The sequence below is a fragment of the Numenius arquata genome, chromosome 8 (assembly GCF_964106895.1).
Source record: "Numenius arquata chromosome 8, bNumArq3.hap1.1, whole genome shotgun sequence".
In the NCBI taxonomy this organism is placed as follows: Eukaryota; Metazoa; Chordata; class Aves; order Charadriiformes; family Scolopacidae; genus Numenius; species Numenius arquata.
Window position 1 is genome coordinate 27,504,353 of NC_133583.1, and position 21,563 is coordinate 27,525,915.

General features: G+C 37.9%; 1 protein-coding gene across 2 annotated transcripts in view; it reads left to right on the top strand.

The window, feature by feature from the left end:
- The first annotated feature begins 6,130 nt into the window (after positions 1 to 6,130).
- The window catches only part of BRINP3 (BMP/retinoic acid inducible neural specific 3), a 192,342-nt gene continuing 176,909 nt past the window's right edge, over positions 6,131 to 21,563 (top strand). The window contains exon 1 of one of the 2 annotated variants that reach the window (XM_074152178.1): positions 6,131 to 6,366. In XM_074152178.1, the coding sequence (XP_074008279.1) occupies positions 6,131 to 6,366 (236 nt within the window). The remainder of the gene's footprint in view (positions 6,367 to 21,563) is intronic. The other variant, XM_074152179.1, reaches the window with a different exon arrangement.

Consider the following 21,563-nt stretch of genomic DNA (forward strand, 5'->3'; position numbering starts at 1 on the left):
AGTTATAAATCCAGGGTCTTATAGCAGATAAGAGTAATCTCTGAGACTCAGACTATATTCCTTATGCAAAATTTCTTTCAGTGTCAGAATGCCTTTAAAAAAAAATAATGGTCCTGACATATCTTGCCTTCTGTGACCTTCACTGCTTTCCATCCAGCTGCCGTGAATAAAATGTTGCTTCTTGCCATTGATTCGAAGTTGAAGTCACTGGCGGCATTCCTGAGAATTTTGTGTAATAGTTAGATAATGAACAATTTACTTCATTCCTGTTTTCCATTAGGTGCAATCTAAAAGAAATATCGGGTGTACCCTGTTACACCTGCTTCACAAAAAGTAGTAACTTTGAAATCCCTAAAGCTTATAAGTGAATGGAGGTATGGAGTACCAAAAACCTCTTACATGATAAAATTATGATCTTACTGAAATCTAAATACCTACAAACAGAATTGGCTGTATTCACCCCAACTGTTCCTGTATTTTTTCTTTGTTTGCTTGTTTTTAAAAGGATATATATATACACTTATATATACATACACTTATTATTATTTTTATTAGTTCAAAGAAAACTAGGCTTTGTGTTTTGCATAAAAAAGCACCATCCTAGAGACACTAAGGTTTCTAGCTCTTGTAGAGAGAGAAACATAGTGTTTCCTGATAAGTTATTTATTACTTTCTTTTGAAAGGGCATATCTGAGAATAACAATGTTAAATTTTTATTTCATCATTATGGGAAGTTACGGCCAGGAGAATCCCACTTCAGCATAGAGGATTCTCAACTTTCCACGGAGAGCTGGGACCTTTGAGTATTTTCATGGAATTCTAGTGAGCGTAAAAACGAAAGGGCTTCAGAGTTCTGGCCACCTGCATTTTTCTGCTGTTGGGAGATCTATGTGAGATAGAGAGAGAAAGAGGGAATGACGGAGGCAAGACTGTCCTTATTTCTGTGATACTGACAGAGATTGCAAGGGCATTGCTCCACGTGTAACAGAGGAGAGAACATCTCAGATCAAGGACACGGGACCTCCTGGACTTGCATAATAGAGAGAAATATTGAAGCAATTCCCCCTGATCTTGGTAAAAATGTCTGTACCTTTAGTATACAGTTATTTTATTTTGATTCTTGAGAACTGTACGCGTAGATGTGGCCCAAAAAAGATACTGGTGATGTCTAACATTAACTTTATTGACTTTTATATAAAAAGTTACTCCCCTAGTGAACCAATAGCAATCTATTTAGTAACTATTTCTTTACTGTATATTAGCACATCTCTTGTATACATGACTCTCACCTCTTAGAAAAAAAAAAAGGTTGCATGTGGTTAGGTTACCATAGATTTCTTTTTTTTTTATTTTCCTTGAGAAATATTTATACTGTTTCCATTTTAGAAAGTATTTAAACTTATTAATTTGCTTTTTCTTGGACATCGCTGTCCACACATCTGGGTTGGCCCTGTATTATTCTGCATATATTAGTATACATGACATCAGTTAACGTTCTGTAAACAAGAGAGCTCAACCCACAAATAAAGCAGACACTTCAATTTGTACTATTTTAGATACAGTAACTTAATGAGTTCATAAACAACCCATGGCAGCCAACAGGGCTTCACTAAGGGCAAATCGTGCCTGACAAATTTGGTGGCCTTCTACAGCAGCGTTTCAGTGTCAGTGGATAGGGGGAGAGCAACAGACATATCTACCTGGACTTGAGCAAAGCATTTGACAGTGTCCTGCATCATACCCTTGTCTTTAAATTGAAGAGACATGGACTTGTCAGATGGACCACTTGGTGGATAAGGAACTGGGTGGATGGCCGCACTCAAAGGGTTGCGGTCAACAGCTTGATGTCCAAGTGGAGACCAGTAATGAGTGGTGTTCCTCGGCGGTCGGTACTAGGACCTGTACTATTTAACATCTTTGTTGGTGAAATGGATGTTGGGATAGAGTGCACCCTCAGCAGGTTTCTCAATGACACTAAGCTGTCTGGTGTGGTTGACAAGCTAGAGGGAAGGGATACCAGCCAGAGGGACCTGGACAGGCTTCATATGTGGGCAGCTGAGGTCAGTTGGTTTGTTCAGCTTGGACAAGAGAAGGCTGAGATGTGAACTCATCACAATCTACAGCTTCCTCAAGGGGAATAGTGGAGGGGAAGGTGCTGATCTCCCCTCTCTGGTGACCAGCGATAGGACATGAGGAAGTGGAATGAAGCTGAATCGGGGAAGTTTAGATTGGACATTAAGAAAAGGTTCTTCACTGAGAGGGTGGTTGGTCACTGGAACAGACTCCGCACGGAAATGGTCACAGCACCAAGCCTGTCAGAGTTCAAGAAGCGTCTGGACCATTCTCTTAGTCATATGGTTTAGTGTTATGTAGTCCTGTGAGGAGCAGGGAGTTGGACTCGATGACCCTTATGGGTCTCTCCCAAACTCGAGATATTCTGTGATTCTCCATGTAATTATATACCATTATTTATGTTAAAAAAAATTATGTACCTGAAAAAAGGAAGACTGAATTTGGTGGGGTTTGTCCTACAATAGTCAAACAAAAAGACTACGCACTTCCTGTGTTCTCGTTCACAGATGAAGCTTGATGAAACTTGTCCCTGTGGCCATAGTGTTTGTTTTGCACTTGTGAGTGATATATTCTCCGGTGATGTAAATGCATGGCTTTTACCAGTCTTCAGCACCCTTTACATGTTCATGAAAGCCAGGGCTTAGATATGGTATTTCCAGAAGATGCTGAGTCAGATTCATTCTGTGTTAACGCCAGTGAGGAGACAATAGATTTCTAACAGAGAAGAATTTAGCCCATTATGCTTATTCTAACCTCAGAATTTAGAAGAGGAAGGATGGAAAACTTACTAGCATTTGCAGATGGTAGCTGGGTGAAACCCTGGGGATAAAAGTAGTTGTGCTGAGCATCTATACCTGATAACTGCTACCTCTAAGGTAGCACTTCAAAGAGGCAGCGTGTTGACATGACAGTTTTGTTTGATGTCTTCTCTACAGAGTGTCTTCTCCACTTCAAAATCCACCAGCTCTGTTACTGAACAGGTGTTCATTTATTTTTTAGTTCTCACATCCCACCCTGAAACCAGCAGGTGCTCTACCACAAATTTAATTCAGATTGTTCCTCCCTGGGCCTCTATGATGGCTGTTGTAACTACAACCTTTATATGTTCCACGTGCCTGCAACAGTATTTGAAAAATGTTTTCAGGGCATTTGCATTCATTAGAGAACTTGAGTATTTAAAATTTTGAGATATTTTTCACACTGTAACCTTAGGAAAATTCATTAGGCTGGAATTTTGGTCTTTTCATGCTTCAGTTCCTTGTTTGTTAAATCAAGGTAAAAGTTTACTTCTGAAGCTTGTTATAGGAATTACTTCTATGCAGACTGATTCTACAATGACTGGACAATACAGACAAGTGGATAAGTATCAGTTAGAAATGCACACATTATTTTACTCTCCCTAAGGACTACCTGTATATTTATACTCTTTTGGAAAATACCTTCATATATCTTTAAAACAAGGATATTATTTTCTTCTGTAACTACACATGTTCTCTAAAGGTGTTTTTGCCAGTGGTTAATTTATGACATGCCATGAGATGTAGCAAGCAAGCATAGAGCAGGGCTCCTCACTATTTCTTTTCAAGTGCTCATTTGGTCTAGTTTTGGGAAGATGCTACATATACAAAGTAATTCATTTCCCAATCCTAATATTAACATTTTGAATTCAAAAGGGACTCAATTAGTCATCATTACAATTTAATGGCCTGAAACGCTTTAGTGTTAATAAGTACCCAAAAAAGTAATCTCCTACCTCATGTAATTTAAAACATTACATGCTTTTTTCAATAGAAAAGATAATTTAGGAAAAATAGAACCTTATGTCTTAGCTAGCTATAGGTACAAAAATTAAAGTTCTCATTATTGTCTTTGTAGCTTCACGTAATGTCAAGAATTTATGCCCAGGGTCTTCCTAGTCTATGAAAGGGATGATGGAGGGGAATGACTACTCTGTGCAATATATTTTTCCCTGATTGGTAAGAAGAAGAGAGACAGAAGCATTTGTGGATTTTCACTCTGTTGTGATGCAAAAACTGGTCTGGCCTGTCTGGAAGTGACTGACATGTCTTCTTCATTTACCCTGAGCTAAATTTTAACAGGAAATGGTGAACAAACGATCATCATGGCTTTTATGGGCCAGGAGAGCAGTCTATTGATTTTCAGTTTTGCTTCAGATCTGTGCATGCTTTTTCATATGATGCGATGGAGGTTACACGATAATGTCTCCTCACATACATGATCTTCAACCTGTCAAAGAAAGAAACAATCAATCTAGGGAGATGATGGTGAAACTTCATACAGTGTACACAGATCGGCAGGCTTTTTGCTTGAGAGTATGACTAAAAGTTAGATCTTTGTTGTGTACTCCTGGAATCTCATTTCAAAAGGATTTATAAAACTAATGCAGTGTGTGTTTTATGGTCAGAAACTACTGCGTCATTGTAACTGTTTATGGTTACAACACAGTGCTTTGACGTATGCTCAGCATGAAATATATGAATAGGGTCTTTTTTTTACAGTGAGATTACTTACATATTTATTGTTTGCAGGATCAGGTCCAAATCATGTTACAAACAATTACATTTGTGCCTAAGAAGACAATAAACCTTGACTGTTTTTCTGGTTGTATAGACAGATTATTATATTCTCAAACTGTAAATTCGTGTTGGTTCATATGAACTTCAGTGCTCTTCTGGAAGCAGTTAACTTCCTGCAGCTGATATGGTTATAATCAGTACAAAAGACTCTTCAGAATATTAATGTCTTCAATATATGCACAGAGCATATTTATTCAGCTACACCATTTCCGATATAATGGACGGATGGTACTGAGTGTGCTGTTGTTGAACTGTTCCATTGGAAGCATCCTTCATTTAGGGTACACTTACTAATTAAATTACTGACGGTAAAGAAAAATTTCCACCAAGTGAAAAAAATTATAGCGAGGGGTCATAGTAATGGTCACTGTAAAAATGTCATAATGAGTGCTGTTTTGAGTGAATGTGAATTAAAAAATGTTTTTCCCTGTAAATTCATCAGCTAGAGAAATGAAAGCTCTCACGTTAATGTATTGTAATTAATTCTGTTCAGTTTTACCTTATACTGAAAATCAGAACTGATTGTTTCTATATATTTAGGAATCTACGTGACTTTTATCATTTCAGTATTTCTGAGAACTTCATGCTCTTGCGTAGATGTTTTCACAAAATTTGAACAGGATATAGAATCACTATCTCATTTCATGGGTATAGGACTGAGGTGTAGAGAGAAACTGTGGCTTGTCTTCACTGAGTTCCTACATGAGGCTATGGTTAATACTTGATTTCTGATTGGGCACCCAAACAATTGTTTAGGCTCCATTTAAATAGTGTTTCCGGGCTGATCCATTGGGTTGAAGTAAATTGGACCAAAAGTCAAAGGGCTACTCAGAATTGCAGCATCTGAAGCTTGAATAACTCATTGAACTGTGGGGTAGCTCCTACGCTCTGTCCAGCTACGCTAGTTTGAACAGAGTAACGTTGAGTCTGATAACTGTGTTTGTAGTGAAGACAAGCCGTTAAGTGACTTTTCCAAGTATAAAAAAAGGAAGCAATCTGGGTCTGCTGAATCTCATCTGTTTTCTGTCCGATATCTGAACTATGACGGTATGCATAGACATTGCTGAATGACTTTGTACTGATGCTAACAGGCAATAATTCGTGTTGCGTATTTTTCATTAATGACTAGCGTTATCAGAAAAAAACCCCAACAATCTTTCCCCTGACAATTTGTGAAGGTTCCCTTCAACAGTAAATATTATCACTGATGATGTTAATGAAGACATTAGCTTCAGAGCATTTGAAGTACTGAAACACTCCACTGTTAACTAGCCTAGTGGGGTTTGTGTTAATGTAAAATGTAGTAAAGTAGAGGCCACTATCTCTTTAAGCTGAAAGAAAGGAAACTTGTTTCTACTTCCAAGGGATGCCTAGTGTATGCTTATCTAATTGACTGTGTATTTTGTCTAGGTGTTGAGGGAAAGCTAAGAGAATGAAGGCTCTAAGTCCCCAGTGGAAGCATGATATGGCGCTGCAGTGCTGGTGCTGAATTGTTCTCTCTGATGGCTCTATGGGAGTGGATAGCACTGAGTCTTCATTGCTGGGTTTTAGCAGTTGCTGCTGTTTCGGATCAGCATGCCACAAGCCCCTTCGACTGGCTCCTCTCTGATAAGGGACCCTTCCATCGCTCACAGGAATACACAGATTTTGTGGACAGAAGTCGACAGGGATTTAGCACAAGATACAAGATTTACAGGTATGAAGCAAAGGGAAAGCAATTACTGAGATATCATCCTTAGAACTTGTAAATTATCACAAGGGTTTCTTTAAGGGAAAGTTTCAGATGTGGGAACAAATCCATAGACACAAAATTCATTGCTGAAATATATGCAAGGCCGTATATGCACTGTGTACTACGGAAATGCCTGCTTGTGTTGTTTCTATTTCGGTTAAAGAACTTTTGGTAATTGAATATGTTGCTTTGGAAAACGTTGTTGTTTACTACCTACCTCTGCTCTGCCCTAGTGACATTCTCAAAAATGTCCTAAGGTATTCAAACACCATCTTCCATTTCAGAGGGGTAACATGGAACACCTTTGATCATGCAACAAGATCCAGGTTCAACTGCTTTCAGTGTGGCTCATCAGGACATAAGCTGAGACTTTAAGAATGAAATTATGGCTCCACAGATACTGCTGGCAAAACATGGACTTCATTGTACAGATCAGGGCCTTTCAGAAGTGATTCAAGAAATTTAATGTTAGTTTATACCAGTGTTTTGAGAAGCAGTTTTCTCATCCCTGAGGGACTAAGCAATAAGAGCCACTGTGAATTTTAACAGAAGTTGGAGGTGTTTGACCTATCACAAAACTCAGTGTTAAACAGGCCCAATTCAGACTGAGAAAAGAAAAAACAGGGGAAGACTTCAAAAGTATAGGTCTACTTGGGAATTTGTGTCTTGCTGTAGAATTGCTTTCATGACGCGTTTGTAACCTGTCATTTTCCATTCCTTTGAGACAGCACTGGTGAAATATCTTCTTAATCATTTGCAAGAAGTATAGCTAAGTAACACTGAATAGATCTATCAAGAACATGGGAATGAAAAGGAGAGTTCAGTTTAATAGTAGGGACCTAATGGCAAATAGAAAGAAGGGGAAAAATGAGGGAGTATGAGAGATTAAGAACTGAGAAAACAAATCTATAAGTAGAGAGAATTTAGTATTGTTATAGATCCATCCTGGCAGGAAAGAGAAAGGGGTGGCAGCAGGGCAATACAGGATAGGTTGTTAACTTCCCTAAAAACTCTCCAACCTATAAACATAGACCATTTTTGATACGGAAAGACACCACTGATTTTGTTTAGAACCATGAATCAGTTTTTGCAAATTTCATACCTATTTTAAACTATTATTCCCTAGTGGTATCCAGCTCTTTAGAAGAAGGTAAGGGTGATATATACCTCTATGTATATACCATCCTTTAGTTCGATGTCCAGTGGCCTGTGAGAGAACTGCTAGTCTCAGTCTGTAAAGATTTTATTTTTTGGGAACTCGCTTTATTTTCCTTTCCTAAATACATGCAGTAGAGGGCACTCTGTTGCAGGTCAATTTTGCAGTGGGCTGCTTTGCCATATATAGAGAAAGCAAACACATTTTGAAATTAAAGTGTGATTTGGAAATATGGTTGATAAAGTGTCTTGTCTTAACAGAATAGCGTTGCACAATATTTACTGCGTTTTAAAAGCCAGCTGTCAGGACCAATAACATAAAACTAATAATGTAGGGACTGAGGCAGCATATTTTATACCTATTATTCTTTATTAGTCAACACTGAACCAAAATTATCTTGCTAAAAACATGAAAGATGGAATTGTATTTCATTTTGGCTCTTTCAATCAGGTCCTTGAGAATTTTTCTCCTCTCGGCCATCATTACAGAAACATTATTAAGTTTTATAGATCTGTAATCCTATCTCTAATACTTACGTGGGTTTGTGCATAGTTTTAAATTGACTTTAATTTACACAATACCACAGAAAGTGTTTCTTGTGTTTATTTCTATCCTCTGGTTATTCCCTTCAAGAAATGAGCTGGGAAGTCAAAAGAGGCACAAGCTACCTGAATCAAAAGAAAAGCTGCATTTTTTTTCATTTAGTCCTCCAAATACAAAGCTTACTGCAAAGTTTCCTTTGTAAAATATAGTTCCATTAGTAAGTACCGCAGAACATGGTGACCTTGTTACGAACTACACACTGTAAACTTAATCCCTGTTGCTTTTCTACGAGCTTTCCCAGGCTAAAGGATCTGGAGTCTAATTGGTCTGTTCATTCCCTCACCTATCTTTTACCTAATGAAAATGATCCCTCAGGGACAGTCCTGATTTGAATGGAGAGGTAAGGAAGGGAAAATCACAGGACTGCATTGACTCAGCTGAGTCGTATTAACAAGAAAGAAAAGTGCCACTTCAACCAGCACTAACAGGAGGGTTTCTTTTCCCTTTGGTCTTCACTTTAGCCCTTGAAGTCCACACCTGAGACCTGACATTTTAAAAGTAAAGAGGAAGGAAAGTAATCTCCCTTCATTTTAACATCCATGCCAGGTCAGACAGAAAATGACTGAAAACTTTTTTTTTTTTTCCTTCTTAAATGGCACAAATCTCTTCTGGGGAAGGAGTTGGCTCCAAAAGAACTGATGGGACTGTGACAAGTAGCAGCTCTCTTCCCATGTCTCCAGAGCAATAACATCCAAGCCATACACAGAAGATGACCCATTGCACCTCTCTGCCAAAACCTGCCCATGGGGACTAGCTCAGGACAACCAACTTAACACGGGGACTGAGTGTCTACAATTAACAGGAATTAAATGCTCTCAATAAAAGTAACATAAAACCAGCAGCGCATAAAACCATAGTGCATGTCATACTTCAGAATGTGTTGGAGGAGATTTCAGCAGGCAACTGCTGGTTGACTTTTGTTTTTCAACAATGGAAAAATTATGTTGAGACTAGAAAGATATTTTGATTCCCATTATTTTTCCCTTTGTTTGGCCATCTCAGGAGAGGCAGTAATGATGTAGGAAAAAAAAGAAAATCTCAATTAAATCATTAACTTTCCAATTTTTTTTTTAAATTTCAAAATAGCATACCCTGCTATAGTCAAGATAATATTAAAAGCAGAGAATACATATTATTCTGCTTTTGATTAAATTGGGTAATGCATATTTATATAAAACCCAAAGTTCTAGAGATGAAGGCCTTTATTCTGCACCATTGTTTGACATTGATTTGAATGGGATCAAGGTCATGTACTACAGGCCTATGAAAGATAAAGATTTATTAAAATCAAGATAATAGGACAGAAAACTGGAAAAGCACATATTAAGGAGAACAACAAATAAAGTTGAAATGAAGATTATTTGAAACTTGATGGAAATATGGTCATGATTTCTCAGCTGTTGAGTAAAACAATGTTGTGCTACTTCTTTAATTCCTGTCCTTTGCATGACAGGAGACAGACTGATTTTAAAGTTTATTTTCACCTAAACATAGATGGCAATTGCTTTCAATAATGTCCAGTAGTCTTATTTTTTTCATTTCCTAAATTATATAACTGGCTTGCATTTAAAATAGATGGAGCCCAACTTTTAAACTAAAACACAGGAAAAAAAAATTCACCGTATGGACTCTGTGCTATCATTTCTATTTTCCCCCTAACTGTATGCCAATGAGGCAAAAAGCAACTACTTTCTATCCACCCTCCCTGGTTACTATAAACAAGTGTTCGTCTGACTCTGAATCAATTATAGAGATGAAGCCAAAGGTTGGCACTGAGAAGCACACTTCTTAACTGAGCATTTCTTATGAGAGGTCTTAACTTAAGCATAATATTTTTTTTAAAGATTAAAGTTAAGCTTTGCCTTATCTCCCTATCGAGTCTTCAGAGCAAAAAACAACCATGTGATAAAACTAACTGATGCATAAATTATGGGAAGGCAGCAGTAGAAAAAAACGTACTGTCACCCATATTTTAATCTATACATTACAGAGCAGTTATGTCCAAGGCCAAACAAGCTGATTCTGTAGTGTGCTTAGCTCCCCAAGGAGAGGAGCTTTCAACATTACAGGACAGGGCTGAAAGAGACAAATATATATGTAATGTTTTAATTGGGTATTGCAGTACACTAAATAATTGCAAGTGATTTTACTAGTGTTATAGATTGGGAGTGGTGGGCTGGTTATGTTGGTTATGTGGCGGTGTGGTATTGCCTATAATTCTTGGAAGGAAATGTCATCCTGCAGGAAATTTAATAATTGCCACAGTTTTTGGTGGCATTCATTGCCACTGGTCTGTGAAGAGAAATGACAGGAAAGCACCTAGGTGGCTGCTGAAAACCTCTAAATTTGGGAATTAAACCCAAAAACCTCTAAAAGTGGGAATGCTGTGTCAATATTTTATGGAAGGTGGCTCCTGTAGTTAATATCAATAAATATTTTGGCAAGGAAAACCAAGTTTATAATTTAATACACAATGGGAGTACTGTGCCTCTTATGTAAATCAGCTACCCAGACAAAGGAATTTAAATCCAAACGGAATGAGATGAGAGGTTACCAGGATGGAAAGAGTGATTGTGAAATTATGCAAAGAACCTACATTGTACGAGAAGAGGTAATGTCTACAGAGATAGGGAAGTATTCATGCTATCAAATAAGGTCCTGAGGAAATCTCCTCAGGGATACTGTGTAGTTTTGTTCAAGCAAAATGATTTAAAAGCTGAAACAGATGTGAAAAATCAGGGGAAGGAAGAGCCTAGCTTTTTCTTTTAAGGCTGAAATGTTTGGCACATTTAGGGGAAAAAAAAGAGAAAAAAAAAAAGAGAGCACTGACAGAGGATACAATTCTTGTCAACATACACATCATTAAGTGAAATGAACTATTTAAACCAAAAGCCATCACTGCCGTCAAGCCAAATTGGTATAAACTAGCTATAAATAATTTTAGGCTGGCAATTTAAAAATGGTTTCTAATCACTAGAGCAAAATAGTTCTCGAACATATTAAGTTGCAAAACCTTACCAATCCTATGAATACGGGGAAAGGGTTATATGCAGTGCTTATAATAGCGGACTAGTGTCGAGGTAAGTATCCCTAACAAGTGTAGAATACTAGACTGCAAAAGGAAGAAAAAGGAATCTCTTAAAGAACAGAGTAGCCCTGCACAGCATGGTATTCCTGTGGCTTAAGAAGTGTGCCTTTAGTGTTTTTTTTTTTTTAAAAGGAATTGTATTTGTTCGTGAACAATTTGAAGAAAAAGGATGAGAAAATAATGCTTTCAGATTAAAGATTATTTTGTATTAGGATACACTGGGCTCCTCTCACGTGTCCTGAACCCTTTGGTAACTGAATATATAGGGTAAAGTGAACAAGACTGAAGACCATAGTAGAACACGCACTAATATTTTAACACTTGTTTGTGAAGTTAAGTAGAGCCAACATTAAAGCTGATTGCATTTTTTATTCCCTATCAACATATTTTAGTCCACAGCTACTACTAGAGTTTTTCCCACATGTATATTCCTGACAGACATTTTAATAAAAAACCTGGGGGCTTCAGTTGTGGGTATATACATGTCAACATGCCCTGATTTGCAATTTTCACCCCAGAGTGCAGTCTGTAATGGCATTTCCTTGTGCTCTTCTTGAAGTTGCTTTGAACTGATAATTTAGGAATTTTAAGGTATTGAGAAGAACTAATAAAATGTCTTTAACAATTTCTTCCAATACAAATGCTTAGTTCATGAAGGGCTGAAAAGAGATGTCTTCCATCGTAGCTTTCAAAAGCCTAAGGAAAGAGTCTGAGCTCTCTTAGCCGAGGAAGAAGGGTAGACAGACATGACAGCCTCAGAGGCGGGTAGGAAGGACCAGAGGGAGATAGGGAATTCTGATTCCCGAAATGTTCCTCTCTTTCCGGCTGTGTTACCTATTTGAGGCAGCAGCCCAGCAGAGAAGTCATCTGATCTAGGTAAAGGGCTAGCACTTACCACTCAAGAGCTCAGGAGGATTCAAGCTCACTTCTGACACTGATTCACAACATCAGCCCTCAGTCCATCTTTGAAGGTCTTTGGAAAAGCATGACCAGACTCTGATGAAAACAGTATATTTTTAAGAGATGCTGGCTTCCTACAGAATCTTGCAGTGAACAAGAAATTTATAAACGAGCCTAATCCCACAACATTCAAAAGCCTCTATGTTGTTCTGCCACTGACCAGTGTCAGACCTACCCCATATCCCCTCACTCCGTTTTGTTGGCTCAGTGTTGCACTACTGGGTTTCAAATCAAGGGTAGAGTTTCTCCTGGTGCGATAAACAAGTGCTAGTGCTAAGAAGGATACTAGGGAGTGGTGCTGGCTAGGCCAGCAGGATTAGGAGTGTTGTCAGGAGTCAGTGTATTTGACAAGAACACAAGTGTGTTTCAGCTTGGCAGCAAAAGAGAATATTGATGCCAGGATTGTCTTCTGTATTTTTTTTTTTCTATAATACACTGCAGGAGTCTATGTTTTGACATTCTCTCGTTGTATTTCTTCTTGTTTGGTGTATTTAGTCGAAGATCCTAAGGAAGCTCAAATGGGAAGGAGGAGAGTGAATCTTATTTTTTGTGAACATTACCATAATCCGTTTCCAGAATATACCCACTTTCAAAATCTAATATTTTAAGGATAATTATTACATCAAACCTCCTACTGATATGTTCCCCTAGAACAAAGAACATTTATTTAGAGAATACGATGTGTCATCATTTCAGTTAGTAAGTTCATAAATCATTTAAGTTGCTCTAAATAAATTAGGATAATAGAGGCTGTAACTTAATGGTTTCTTACAATCACTGAAGTAGTAGAGAAGCTGTAACACTAATAATAGATTCATTCTTCAGGCAGCAGGATAGTCTGCTAGGATCTTGGGCATGAAATTGGGTCATTTTCATTAATTCTTTGAAGATACTTGGTTTTGGGGGTCTTTGTTCTTTCATTAGCCCTTCCTTTTCATTTTTTGCTAGTACTATCACTGCTACTCAAGATGTAGAGGTTTTCAAATGCTGATGAGTTTCAAAAAGGGGAAAAACAATCACCAAGATTTCTTTTCGTTACTTAAAAAAAAAATATTTTTTTTTAAATTACTTGAATCAAGTTCTCTGAGCTTTCATTTCAATCCTTATATTGTTATTTTTCTTTAGTGCTGTTAGGTCAGTAGTTGTCTCCAAACAAAATGGCGTTCAGGTATTTTCTTTCTGTCCATATGTTAAGTCTATATGGGCGGCATGTTGTATCTTGCATAGAGAAAATGAATGAATAGCACAGAAACCTTTTCTGTATAGAAAGAGAGTAGTATTGGTTGGAATGTAAGATCCTTTGTATAGAAGGGCATTTGTGTTTTTTCAGTACAGTAAAAGAACAACTGACATCAAATGTGCTCAAAAATTTTTGTCATTTTCTTCTGCTGTCATTGACTTAAGGTCATGGTCAATATCTCAGAATTCAAATCTTAGTTGTCTTTTAGCTCTGATTGATTGATTGATTCTACAGATTTTACTGGTCATTATGCTGGTGATGAACTATTATTGTGTAGCCCCAGATTCATTCCAACAGAGACCCTTGTGAAGAAAAGCAATACTTCAAAATAATGTCTTGTTGCTTGATTCTTCCTAGAATCCCAATATGATTGTTATGGATAATAGTGTTCTTAAGGTCATTAAAGGCTCCATATCTCGATTAATCTTTTGATACTCTCAATTTCTACTTTATTTATGCAGCTTAAGAAGAGAAGATATTTTTACTCACCAGACGGTTTGGTATATATATAGCTCTGAAAGCTGCACACACAAAGCCCACTAGCAATTTTGTAGTTGTGTATGCAAGTCTCACGTGCACAGAAGAGATAGAATCTGTCTTTAAGTAATGAATATTAATTTTTAAGGGGAAAAACACATATACAGGATTTGACTTGCATGAGTAACATAATTTAAAATCAAAAGCATAAGACATATTCTACCAAATATTATGAAAGATCAGCAGAATCTGAGACTTGAGGAAATGTAATTGATTGATTTCAAATAAATATTTGCATTTTAACTAATTCTGAACTATATTCTCACAGTTCTTGAAATTTAGCAAATAGGGATTTTTAACTTATACCCTGACTGCTAGTAGTAGAATTGAATGTTTTACTAGGAACTCAAATAAAATATCAGCTTTGCCTACTGATAAATATGCTCTATTAACAGAAAGTAAACAGAGGCAACACATTTTTATCCAGTTACATCTAATTGTATTTTATTTAAACCACGTCTTTAGCCATTTACATAAAATATTGGTGATAAGTTATAATAATAAAACTAAACTCTATACATTGTGCAGCATAACCAATCTGATAACCCACATTAACAAACGAGTAAAGTCTTTTGTCTACATTCCAAAGCTTAAACCATGCAAAATAAATTAAAAATTTTTAATTTCAACTGATTAAAAATGAAAGACCTGTAGTGGGGTCTCGTTACAAAGAAATGTTCACTGCCATTTTTCTTCTTTAAAATATCTAATGATGCTTTTGGAAGCAAACCACGACTCTCAATAAATAAGTGAAAAACATGTAGTCTGTGGTGCTTGTACATTTATTAATTTACAGGACCCAAATATTTGTGATTACTGTCAGAGTGAATAGGTGTGAATACAAATGCATGTGGGTTTATATACATTTATGTGTGTATATATGTACACGTTTATGTATGTGTGTGCACGTGTGTGTTTCCATACATGTGTGTATACTTATACGTACACATATATATAGGTAGATATGGATGAGTGAAAATAAGTGGGTTTATTACTTCACAATTTTGCAGTGAGAAGAATACTGTTTATTAGAAAGAAAAACTTGTATCTCCTGCACTGAGGTATCTGAGTAATAGCCTTTGACCAGTACATTAAGGAAGCTTATTATGGACACTTCCTGATGAATTAGAGGTCCAGAAATTCTCCGTAACACTGACAATGCCAAAAGATCTTTCCTCATTAGATCCTTGTATTAAAGCAGCTGTGTCAGAAGCATTCTCTCAGATCTTTCTGCATTTTCCCATGCTTTTAGTAAACTCTAGATTATGCTGCTTACATTAAACTTCAGCTGTGGCTACAATAAAAGCCATCTGAGAATCTGTAACTGAAACACATTAACATGAACCTTCTGTTTCATATAGGGGCTATTATGAATTTGCTCCATTTTTTTCTCTTATCTTTCCATATCATTCTGGACATAGTTAATGAAATTATCCTTGACAGGAGATGGTTTTTCTATGTGTGTACAGAAAAAATGCACATGCGTGTATGTGGCTACAGAAGCTCTATAATTAACTCCCAGTTTTCCACAGATTCCTTGTGTGATAGTGTCATGTAAAATGTATCTACCATAGATTTTCTACCTGTACCTTCACTTCTGGATCCAATGTGTGCTTATGCTTGGACAGTGAACTCTCTGATGAGACCTGTCAATATACCCTGTTTGAAAAACGTTACAAATTGTGCATAACTCCCAACTTCCAAGGAACCTGAAAGAAGTTTGTGCTGAGTTCAGTGACCTGTGTGCCCAAGTTATGAATAACAGCATATGAGTACAACACAAAAACGGGATTCTGATCTCAGTTCTTTCATATGCCTCTTAAAAGGCTCACGAGCCTCTTCTTCATTGCTGCTTTCCTCAAGGGCTGCTTTCCTGCTTAGATACTTTTGTCTGTTCACTTTTTTTTTTTGCGTGTCAGGGATCGAATAGCATCTGAAATATTTATTTGAGTTGCCTCTGAAATTTGCTTTTCCTTTTACTAAAACTAGTTATCGTATGGTTGACTTTGAAGGTTCAAATGTTTAATTAGAATTTTGCCTGAAGAAGTGACGGTTATGTCTATTTTGACCGCTGTCTCCAAGCTTGTGTAGTTGTTTCCTGGTTCTGACGTTGAAGTTCTGTGTGATTTGGGTATGCCTGTCCTTGGTCCCAAAACCATTAAGGAGTGTTAGATATCAGTAGAATATATTAAGTCCCCTGACTTAACCCTTTATGTTATGAGAGACAAAACCAACAAATAAACAAAACAAAACAAAACAAAATCTAGTGATGGTTGTTTTTGCAGACAATGAAACTGATAGAATATGAATAACTTGAAAAGGATTTTTAACCATAGTAATTTATTAGAATTTAAAGACAATTAACAGTAACATTTAAACTTAAAAAGTATGTGAACTAGTACACTAAAATGAAACAAAAAGTGTGCTTCTACTTTTAAAAAATGTCTCCATGTACTACTTCTATATTTATTTGGACACAAAACTTTATATGTCACACTTATTTCACTCTGTTTCTCTTGCCTTCACAGTTAGAACATGAGAATTCCAAGCCATGAGTGGGTTTGCAAAACTTTATATCATTGTTGACAGAAATAAAACAGTCTTCATTTGGTATTTATGTCAATACATTAAGTAAGATTTGGCAAGTTTATACACAACGAAAACTGAGGTCACCTCACTCCAGTTTCCAATTCAGTTTGAATCTTTGGAAATTCCAACGTATGGTTGATATGTGTGAGTCAGCTCTCCCTGAAAAGTTCTGGTTCTGGCACAGTAATTGGAATCAAACAGTAGGGAAAGGTCAATTTTCGTGAAGTAAACTTGGTAGGTATATCTCAGATTTCAGCCAGGGAACAGAAATTTTGAGAGAGAGGGTGGGGGGGGAACAGAGATAGATCCAGCTGCGTGTTATTGAATCGATTTGTGGCTGATAGCTGTGTCTGAAGGCAGCATGTACCTGATACGAGGTGGTTTTATCATCGTGAAATCTGCGTTTCTGACCTGCGGTGAAAAAAGGCTTGTGCTTTTCTTTATTTGGGTAGATCATCCTGAAATGTACTAAGAAAACAGTAATTTCAGAAGGTGCTAATCGGGCAAGTAACATCCCATAAAGCCGGAAAATGAAGGAAAATGACAGTAACAATCCCAGGTGTGGAAAGGGCCACTGGAATGACTGCCTGCTAACACCATCTACTGAGTGCAGAGCAAGAGGGAAGTAGGTTGAGCTTAATACTCACAGGGTAGTTACAGGGAACCAGGTGTTCTTTGAATGCCATAATGAATACAGCTGGTTTTCCTATAGCTTTGTGTCTTGTGGTTGATGGCTGGGTCTGACTGGAGCTTACCTTGTAGTCACGGTGTTTAAAAGAGGGTCACTCCTTTGCAGTCCCATTCAGCTCTGGGGGGTCATTCTCAGGAGTGCCTTTGTGGTCACATTGTTTTGCGCACTTAGGGTCATAAAATGTGAAAATAGTTTTAAAGTGATTTATGGTTTAACAAGTCTAGAAATTAGTGAAATTTCTTGGGAGGTGGACAGCGAGTTGAAACATTATTTGGAAGATATATCGCCATATGTCTGCAACGCCCGTCTGTATCTGCTACTACAATGCAGTCACATAGCCTGCAGTTTTTAAGAAACCAGGTTAAATCAAACCTAGAATCAGCCTAAATAAGAAAGCTTGCATTCTTGACTGATAAGAATCACTATTGGCACTGGCTTGAAAATGCACCAGCTTGCTGAAGCAAGTAAACAGTATAAACACTGAACACATATAAACATACACATTATACATGCAGTATAAAGACTGAATGCATCTAAAACACCATAAACAGTTCATAGAAGTAGACCACAAAGTACACAGGAGGTAGATGACTGAGACAGTGTAACAAGAACAGCTTTATGTTTGGTAAAAGGTTTTTTTTAAGTTTTGGGCATTGGATATTACATCCAAAATCCATATTATATTTTACTATTTTCTTATGGAAGGATGTTACTATTATACCCAGTGTTGCTGCTGGGACATATTACATTCATTGAATTAATGTGTTCTTACCAGATTAAAGCAAGAAGGTGATTTTCCCCCTCTGCTCTCGTGAGAGCCCATCTGGAGTACTGGATCCAGCTTTGGGGCCTCCAGTACAACAAAGACATGGACCTATTAGAGTTGGTCCAGAGGAAGGCCATTAAGATGGTCAGAGGGCTGGGACACCTCTCCTATGAAGACAAGATGAGGGAGTTGGGATTGTTCAGCCAGAAGAAGAGAAGGCTCCAGGGAGATCTTATTGTAGTCTTTCAATATACAAAGGGGGCTTATAAGAAAGATGGCAAGAGACTTTTTACCAAGGCCTGTAGAGACAGGAGAATGACCAATGGTTTTAAAGTATAAGAGGGTAGATTTAGATTAGATATATGGAAGAATTTTTTTATGATGAGGGTGATGAAGGTCTGGTTGGATGGGGCTTTTAGCAACCTGATCTAGTGGAAGTTGTTCCTGCCTATGGCAGATGGGTTGGACTAGATGATCTTTAAAGGTCCCTTCCAACAAACACCATTCTATGATTCTGTGAGTCTAAGGATGAACGAGAGAAACTGTGTGGCCTTCACTATTCAGGCAATCAGACAACATGAACATGTTCTCTTCAACATCTTTATCAATGATCCGGACGAGGGGATCGAAAGCACCCTCAGCAAATCTGCAGACGACACCAAGCTGGGTGGCAGTGTTGATCTGCTGGAGGGTAGAGAGGCTTTGCAGAGGGATCTAGACAGGCTGGATCGATGGGCTGAGACCAACGGGATGAGGTTCAATAAGGCCAAGTGCCGGGTCCTGCACTTGGGTCACAGCAACCCCAGGCAGCGCTACAGGCTTGGGGAAGAATGGCTGGAGAGCTGCCTGGCAGAAAAGGACCTGGGGGTGTTGGTCGACAGCAGGCTGAACATGAGCCAGCAGTGTGCCCAGGTGGCCAAAAAGGCCAACAGCATCCTGGCCTGTATCAAGAACAGTGTAGTGAGTAGGACCCGAGAGGTGATCGTCCCCCTGTACTCGGCACTGGTGAGACCCCACCTCGAGTACTGTGTCCAGTTTTGGGCCCCCTACCACAGGAAAGACATTGAGGTGCTGGAGCAGGTCCAGAGAAGGGCAACGAAGCTGGTGAGGGGTCTGGAGCACAAGTCTTACGAGGAGAGGCTGAGGGAGCTGGGGTTGTTCAGTCTGGGGAAGAGGAGACTGAGGGGAGACCTTATTGCTCTCTACAAGTACCTGAAAGGAGGCTGTAGAGAGGCGGGGGTCGGTCTCTTCTCCCAAGTTACAGATGATAGGACAAGAGGCAATGGCCTCAAGTTGCGCCAGGGGAAGTTCAGGTTAGATATTAGGAAATATTTCTTTACTGAAAGGGTTGTCAGGCATTGGAATGGGCTGCCCAGGGAGGTGGTTGAGGCACCATCCCTGGAGGTATTCAAGAGAGGAGTTGACATAGTGCTTGGGAATATGGATTAGTGTTGGGTGGTGTGGTGGTGTGTGTGTGGGTTGCGTGTGTGGTGGTTGTTTTTTTTTTTTTTTTTTTTTTTTTTTCATTGGTTGGACTAGATGATCTTAAAAGGTCCCTTCCAACCTCTGTGATTCTGTGATTCTGTGATGAACAGTTTTCCTCCTCATGTTAACACCATTAATCAATATTGTTCCTGTCAGTTTATAATTTCCTGAGATAATGTCACTGAGTGACTCACCTAACTTTTGGGTCTTAGCAAAATACTCAATGGAAGGTGGCTCACAGAATATAACTCAGAATCAAATACACTTGCTATTCTCCTTCACTGAAAAAAAGAATCATTAAATTATTCTCCTTCCACAGGGAGGGTAACACGTTTTAATTAATACTGAAATGCAATAATGGAGCAAAATGAAAGACTTCACATTACAGATGCCTGGGCGAAGTCCCTCTATTATTTACCCTTTGGCTGCTACTAGGTCCTGAAAATCAGAGACCACGCTATCTTTGTAAAAACATTATGCAAAAATGGCAAGAAGTTACCTGTAAATTAGTCTGCTGGGATCGTATACTCAGTACCTCCGATGAAGTAATCCATTTGTAGTTAAAGCTAAAGTTCTGAACTGACCGGCTACAGAAATTTCTGGGTTTAGACTAGCATGAAATGTTATGTTGATCTTCATTGTAAAAAGACAGGCATATGCAGAGGAAAATACATAAAAGTATAAACATGTCCACTGGGCTTGATGATGAGACTAATCCAGCAAAAGGATTAGGATTTTGGATTTATTTAACTCCTTTCAGACAAAAAGAAATATGTTTTATTACTGATAACAAATGGTGGAGTTCAGAACAATGGTATGGAGATTTAATTGTCATGGTGTGAAATGAGGAATGGTCACACTCCTAACAGGCAAAAGCAGAAGGTGGCCTTCACAACTAATGTGTTGAAGGATTACACATTATTTGCTTTTTATGAGAACTTCATCTACTAATGAATGCAGTACATAACATGCAGTAGTTACTGAGGCATCAATAATTTTCCATGAAAATACTTTCTAAATGGCAAGACAATGGCCAATTAAATGAAAATTTCGTATTTTTAAGGATTCTTTGAAAACTGAAATTCGAACTTGAAGGCAAGCAATAATTTATTTCTACATCCAAGGTATCAGAGGCTGTCAAGAATTTTCTTCTCAACCCCAGCCACCACCCCAAATGTTTCTGACATCTGATTTTCTTAGGGTTTGGTAGTTGGTTTTTTTCCTAGGAACGATTCTAAACACCAGTAACTAAGAGTATTAATTCCATTCCCAAAGTAAACCTGAATATAGAGGAAAAAACTGCCCAATTTTTTTTTGTTTGCTGTTCTCATCCTGTTGCTCTGTAGACTGGACTGTCTGGACTGTCCACAGTGTGCTGGAAACCAAAAAACTCTACATAGGAAACTGAAATGTTGGAAGGTGATTTGCATATCAGACGGGAAGTTTACTCCCAATTAGGTTGGTGCAAACTTAGTGTGAAATGATAACGACATAATACGGAGCAGGTACAAATGCTGCATAATGCAGCACTCTTTAATACGTGCAACTAATTCTTCTGCTTTGTTACATTTCTCTAAGGTCTTTCCAGGTTGTTTGAACACTTTTTTCACACTAAATAATATTCTAAACCACCAGTTTCACTGAAGTCAATGATGTAATTAACTTTTTACTCAAAAGAAGCCAGGCTTTGAGAATACGTGTATGTGTGTGCAGATTTTTGAACCCATTTTGGGGCAGATGATAGGATGTTAGGCACGCACACGGTGTGGTTTCTCTGAAGTAGTTTGTAGTAATTTCTGTTTTCAACCTTTTTTTTTTTTTGTGCTGATAAGCTAAAGTTGGCAATTTCAGGAAAGAACACAGCTGTCTATTATAAACACCTCCTATTTCCTGGTCTTCGTTAGTGTTTTTGTGTAATTTCTGCTGTGTAAATCTTGTCAAGTTGGTGGTGAAAAGATTAGCTTTATTCTGTATCTCTTTCCACTCTATTGCCAGGGATATTCGATGGTACAAGATAATTTTTAATTCAAAATCTGGCAAAGCATA